The sequence below is a fragment of the Leishmania infantum genome, contig 20 (genome assembly GCF_000002875.2).
Source record: "Leishmania infantum JPCM5 WGS CACT00000000 data, contig 20, whole genome shotgun sequence".
Lineage (NCBI taxonomy): Eukaryota > Euglenozoa > Kinetoplastea > Trypanosomatida > Trypanosomatidae > Leishmania > Leishmania infantum.
In genome coordinates this window covers 1-6,481 of record NW_004057917.1, presented here as the reverse complement: position 1 = coordinate 6,481, position 6,481 = coordinate 1, and the positions used below count along the sequence as shown (strand labels likewise).

The window sequence follows — 6,481 nt, the reverse complement described above, 5'->3', positions numbered from 1 at the left end:
AAAAAAAAGAAACGACACACGGAAGGCAAAGAGATAACAAAGACTTCGCATATATTGAGGCACGCGCACGCACGCACCCCGACCGCGTCGTTGGCCCGCGGAGGACCGAGAGTGCGCCCGACGGCTTCCCTGTCGTGGTGCCGCCTTCTCCGTGTGGGCGCGAGGGGCGCGGGGAGTCGCCGCAGCAAGGGAGGGGCGACGCCGAAGGGGCATTCGCTGAAGAAGGGGGTGCCCCCTCCTACGCACCTGCGCGCGCGCGGGTGTGCGCGCACACACGTAGGCCGTGCATGGGGCGCAAGGAAAGATCAGGAGCCAGAGCTGCAATCGCCTCGCTTTAGCGTTGCGTATGCACCTGTGTGTCGCCGCTGGGCGCACGGACGCCGCCCTCCTGTCTTCCCGCTGCGCCTACACGTGAGCCTCCTTGGCTCCTGCCCCTGCCACCACCACACCTGTGGCACCTCGCACACCCCCTCCCTCCACCTCTCCGTTTGAGGAGTCCATGCGGTGTGCGTGAGGGGGAGGCGATTTGGAGAAGGCAACGAGGGCGACGGCTCAGAGGGGGAGGGAGGGGGCCCTCGATGGGCGTGTCGCCGTCAAGGGTGCGCTGCCCACCACAACGCGCAGATCGCTGTGCAGATCGAAAAGCCAGAAGCGAAGGGGGAGGCGGAAAGCTCCCCAAAGGACACACGCAGGAGAAGACGAAAGCAGGCGAGGGAGAAACCGCGAACACGCCCGCAAGCGGTCGCGCGCACGAGAGGGCAGCGAGCGAGAGCGGGAGAGATGCCGGCGAAAGTCAGGGGCGAGCGTCCGCAGCCTCCGCTCCCTCCGTCTTTCCCGCCGGCATCAGCTCCGCCGGCTCCTCCACGAGGGCGTCGTCGTGGAGCTGCCGCGCTGCCGCCACGTTTGCCCGTCACTTCCTGCGGCACTCTCCTTCCTACTCCTCCGTTGCTTTTTTGGACTCCTCCTCCTCCTGCCCATCCGGTTCGTCACCCTTACCGGACTCTCCGATTTGCCACGGGAGCATCAGGAAGATAATGTTGATGAGATTCAGGACCCAGGCCACCATGAAAAGAGCAAAGCCGACCCCAAACTTGTAGTCCTTCCGCAGAGGGGGGCAAAACCTGCTCTCATTCCTACCGTACTCCACCACCATGAACCCCCAGGTGATGCCCAACGTGACGATGCCAGCGATGTTGAACACCAGGCAGAGCCAGCGGAGCAAAGAGCAGCAGCACAGCATAATGAAGCCGAGCAGCGCCGCAAGGGCGTACACGAAGACGGAGATGATGGACAAAATCTGGCCTATGCGGAAATGCTGGAGGCGGGTCGGGCAAAACTTCCACTGGTCGTCGGTGGGCATGGCGTACATGATGGTGTTGCACTCGAACTTTGAACCCCACAGGGTTATGCACAGTGATATGTTGAACAGGTCCTTGGTGGTGCCACGGAACATGTCGATCGGCGTACCGACCAGCACGAAGAGGAACGCGATGAACTGGAGGATCGCGTAGAGAATAATACCGACCGGGTACGCCATCTTCGAAGGCCCACGGCGGAATTCTGAGAGAGGCACAGCGGAGGCACACACGGGGACACACGCAGGGGAGTCGAGATCGCGCAGTGACGCTGGCGAGGGGAACGCGGGGGTGCAAGCCGAAGACAGCGAGGGAGAGCCTTGGCAGCACACACACACACAAACAGGTATATATACCTATATTAATGTTGTTGTTGCACGTGCACGTGCACGTTGTCGGCGTTTGTTTGTGCGCGTGCGTTGTGAGAGGGGGTGGGCGGATGCGCCACGCGAGCAAGAGTGAAAGGAGGCGAGGAGAGAGAGAGATCGGGGTGAGGGAGGGAGGCAGTCGTGAGGAGACAGGCAAGTGGGACTGCGAGGCGTGCGCAGCGGGAGCAGGTGGGCCACTTGATGACATGCACACAAGCGAGAAGGATCAGGACGGGAGCCCGGTGGATGTGCGGCGCGCCGCAACGGCAGCGAGGGAGAGAGGCAGAGGCGCGAGAGACGGCGACCAAGCGGGGAGGGCAGATGGCGCTGCCTGCCGCCCCCCCCCCCTCCCTAGGGCCCGACAGCAGAAGACACATCGATCACAGCACCGTGGGAGGAGACAGCAGCACGCAAACACACCGCCATCGTCGCGGCCCTCACAGGCGGCACCGCCGCGACAATCCGCCGACACCACCGGCGCCGCGCCGTCACCGCGCATCCCGCTCATTGCAGGACCACAGGGAGAGACACGCCGGGCGCAGACCGACGGAAAACACACGGACACCGCACCGCGGCAGCCCTGCACCACAACAATGAGGAGGGTCGCCAGAGAGCAGGGGATGTGAGCAGCAGCGACCCCCCTCCCCCCCCGGTGTGCGCGCGATGGGGCGAGGAGGGCGGGGGTGCCGGTCGCAGCACGTGAGGGTGCCCCTCCATCAGTGCACACTCCCCTCCACCCCGACACCCACGCGCTCGCACAGATCCACCACCCGCCCTTCCCCATCACCTCCTCATCTCCCCGCGCGTCCACCGCCACCAGCACCGGGGAAATGCGCAGCGGAGCGGAACGAAGCTGCGCGCGGCCGGCACACGTCTCCTGCAGCTGCCGCGCTGCCTTCAACAGTTTCCCATTCGTACACCTTGCCGCCCACACGCGGCCTTGATGCACGGCGGCAAACAGCTCGCCCACGTCGTTGCCGTGAGATGCCGACCAAGTGGTGGAGGCTAGCAGCGTCGATGGTGTGCTGCGTGTGGGCGAACGCCTGCTCGCGGCTGAACACGGCAGTCATGCACAAGTCGAGGCGCCGCAGCCCAGCGGTCGCCATGCTGAGCGACGCAGTGGGCACCCCTCCATGGCGAGATGGCACAGACAACGGCCGCACACGCCAGCGCCACCGCTGAAGGCGACGATGCGGGGATGCGACGGCACCACCAGCCCAGGCACACTGCGCACCACCGCCGCCTCCTCGTCCTTGCGCTTCACGGCGAGGGCCCCCCGCCGGCCGTCGCGAGCACACACACGCCCCGGGATCACCGAGCGGCCTTGGAGGGGGTCTCGGTGGCGGTTCGTGGTTCATGGCCGCTGCTGCTGCCGCCGGCAGGCGCGCAGGCTCGTCGCGAGGACGCAACGCACCACAAGCGCGCGCGCAACGCGGCTCACGCGCTCCAGCAGCCTCGCGCTGTGGTGCAGCTTCCTCGGCGGCCCCCGCGCCACAATGCCCTCAGGTGCCACGCAGAGCTCCCCCTTCGCCAGTGCCCGTCACCAGCGGCTAGGTCGCACTGTCCATCGGCTTGACAACCGCGCCGTGCCGTAGGCCCGGTGACGGCGCTGGCCGGTAGGGGAGGGGGGGGACGGCACCATCGAATGTGCGCCGCCGCCACCAGCGCTCCAGGCGCGCAGGCAATCAGAGCAGCAGGAGACCTGAGGGCATGCGGGCGCGTGCCGCACCGCCTGTGCCGCGCACCGCGCGCAGACGGATGCCGGTGATGCCTCCCGGCACTCGGCCTAGCCAGTATGCGAGAGCCAGCACCTTTATGTTCGCATGGGCGTTTCTCCTGTTGGTGTACGTGCGCGTCTTGGCGTTCACCTCTGCGTTGCCGCTCATCATCGTGCTTCGCCAACAAGCACCCATGAGGCAAGCGCGAAGGTGCAGCAGAGAAGAGAGGGGCAGGTGAGGAGGAATGGGTGCACAAGGAGGCTGCGTCGCCAGGAGGCGCACACGCACGCGTATGCGCACATAACGACACATATGCCGGCATGCAGGCGCACGCGCATAGCACAGCCGCGCCGCTGGCCGCAGCAAAGACCTCGGCGAGCGGAAGACACGGAGGCGAGAACGAAATGATCAGAAACGCTCGAGGAAGGCACCGTACAGAACAAAAGACAAGGCGAGGGAAGAAAGGAAAAGGGGAAGGGCGCACGCACACACGCACACACGCCGTGGCGTCCCAGGCGGAGCCGGCATGCGGAGCCTTCGGAGGAGCAAGCAAAATCGAGGACGTCTGCATTGTCGTCCGCGTGCGTGCGCGCGCGCGTGCATTCCCCCTTTTCTGTTTTGCTGTTATGTGCTATTGACGTTTTGCGTGTCCGCCCGTGGCAGCGAGGCACCCCTCTACGCCTCGCTCCACCACGAACACGTCGACAAATATACGCATTCAACCACAGCTCGCACGCCTCTGTTGCACCACGGCAACATCCTGGCCGCCAAGGGCGCACTGCCTGCCGTTCAACCGGGGGCCCTGCGTCTGACCGGCTCATCTTGCCCTTGCTCGTCCCTTCCTCGGGTACGTGCGGCGCTTGCGGCGCCAGACGGAGACCCGGGCGGACGGCATGCCTCGGTCCAGGCGGGCCGCGTCCAGGCTCCTGCTCGAGGGCGGAAGCGGCGACGTCAGTCGTGTGGGCAACAGGCGGTGGCCAAGGTGCATGCCGGACGACCTCAAGGAGGTCGCGTTGGCCAGCCGCAGGCCAGGGCCCTTTGAGACCCTGTGCTCTGCCTGCATATGCCACGCCTCTCGCTCACTCGCTTCAAGCCGCGGCATGCCGTAATACGGTGTGGACACTCTCTACACCCGCGTCTGGAGGACTCGGCGGTGTGATGAGGCCACCAAACAAACAAGCGAAGCGAAAAAAAAGAAACGACACACGGAAGGCAAAGAGATAACAAAGACTTCGCATATATTGAGGCACGCGCACGCACGCACCCCGACCGCGTCGTTGGCCCGCGGAGGACCGAGAGTGCGCCCGACGGCTTCCCTGTCGTGGTGCCGCCTTCTCCGTGTGGGCGCGAGGGGCGCGGGGAGTCGCCGCAGCAAGGGAGGGGCGACGCCGAAGGGGCATTCGCTGAAGAAGGGGGTGCCCCCTCCTACGCACCTGCGCGCGCGCGGGTGTGCGCGCACACACGTAGGCCGTGCATGGGGCGCAAGGAAAGATCAGGAGCCAGAGCTGCAATCGCCTCGCTTTAGCGTTGCGTATGCACCTGTGTGTCGCCGCTGGGCGCACGGACGCCGCCCTCCTGTCTTCCCGCTGCGCCTACACGTGAGCCTCCTTGGCTCCTGCCCCTGCCACCACCACACCTGTGGCACCTCGCACACCCCCTCCCTCCACCTCTCCGTTTGAGGAGTCCATGCGGTGTGCGTGAGGGGGAGGCGATTTGGAGAAGGCAACGAGGGCGACGGCTCAGAGGGGGAGGGAGGGGGCCCTCGATGGGCGTGTCGCCGTCAAGGGTGCGCTGCCCACCACAACGCGCAGATCGCTGTGCAGATCGAAAAGGCAGAAGCGAAGGGGGAGGCGGAAAGCTCCACAAAGGACACACGCAGGAGAAGACGAAAGCAGGCGAGGGAGAAACCGCGAACACGCCCGCAAGCGGTCGCGCGCACGAGAGGGCAGCGAGCGAGAGCGGGAGAGATGCCGGCGAAAGTCAGGGGCGAGCGTCCGCAGCCTCCGCTCCCTCCGTCTTTCCCGCCGGCATCAGCTCCGCCGGCTCCTCCACGAGGGCGTCGTCGTGGAGCTGCCGCGCTGCCGCCACGTTTGCCCGTCACTTCCTGCGGCACTCTCCCTCCTACTCCTCCGTTGCTTTTTTAGACCCCACCTCCTCCTCCTCCTGCCCATTCGGTTCGTCACCCTCACCGAACTCTCCGATTTGCCACGGGAGCATCAGGAAGATAATGTCGATGATATCCAGGATCCAGGCAAGCACGAAGAGACCGAAGCCGGTGCCGAAATTGTAGTTGTCACTCAGCTCCAGGCACTTGGGCTCTGGGAGTCTGTAGGTGACCACCATGACCGCCCAGACAACGCAAGCGGTGACAGCGCCCACGATGTTCAGCGCCAGGCAGAGCCAGCGGAAGCCAGCGCAGCAGTACAGCAAAAGGAAGCCGAAGAGGAACGCCGCGCCGTACACGAAGATGGAGATGATGGCGAACGCCTGACCAATGCGGAAGTTGTTGCGGCGGATGGGGCAGAACTTCCACCGTGTGTCCGAGGAGATGGTTACGTTGGCTTTTCGACAGTCAGTCTTTCCACCCCACAGGGTTATGCATACCCTGGCGCCAAAGCTGTGCTCCGGCTTGATGTAAAACATGTCGACCCCCGTACCGATCAGCACGGAGAAGAACGCGATGAACTGGAGGACGACGTAGATAATGACGCCGAGCTTGCACGCCATCTTCGAAGGCCCACGGCGGAATTCTGAGAGAGGCACAGCGGAGGCACACACGGGGACACACGGCAGGGGAGTCGAGATCGCGCAGTGACGCTGGCGAGGGGAACGCGGGGGTGCAAGCCGAAGACAGCGAGGGAGAGCCTTGGCAGCACACACACACACACAAACAGGTATATATACGTATATTATTGTTGTTGCACGTGCACGTGCACGTTGTCGGCGTTTGTTTGTGCGCGTGCGTTGTGAGAGGGGGTGGGCGGATGCGCCACGCGAGCAAGAGTGAAAGGAGGCGAGGAGAGAGAGAGATCGGGGTGAC

At 64.8% G+C, this 6,481-nt stretch overlaps 2 protein-coding genes across 2 annotated transcripts; both read right to left on the bottom strand.

Moving 5' to 3' along the window:
- Positions 1–934: 934 nt before the first annotated feature.
- LinJ_08_1330 (amastin-like protein) lies at positions 935–1,537 on the bottom strand (the record flags this gene model as incomplete). Its single annotated transcript, XM_003888417.1, has 1 exon — positions 935–1,537. The coding sequence occupies one exon, from the start codon at positions 1,535–1,537 to the stop codon at positions 935–937; it is 603 nt and encodes a 200-aa protein (XP_003888466.1).
- Positions 1,538–5,562: 4,025 nt separating this feature from the next.
- Positions 5,563–6,168, bottom strand: LinJ_08_1320 (amastin-like protein; the record flags this gene model as incomplete). The annotated part of the gene is made up of 1 exon (XM_003888416.1): positions 5,563–6,168. One exon carries the CDS (start codon positions 6,166–6,168, stop codon positions 5,563–5,565), a length of 606 nt encoding a protein of 201 aa, XP_003888465.1.
- Positions 6,169–6,481: the final 313 nt, after the last annotated feature.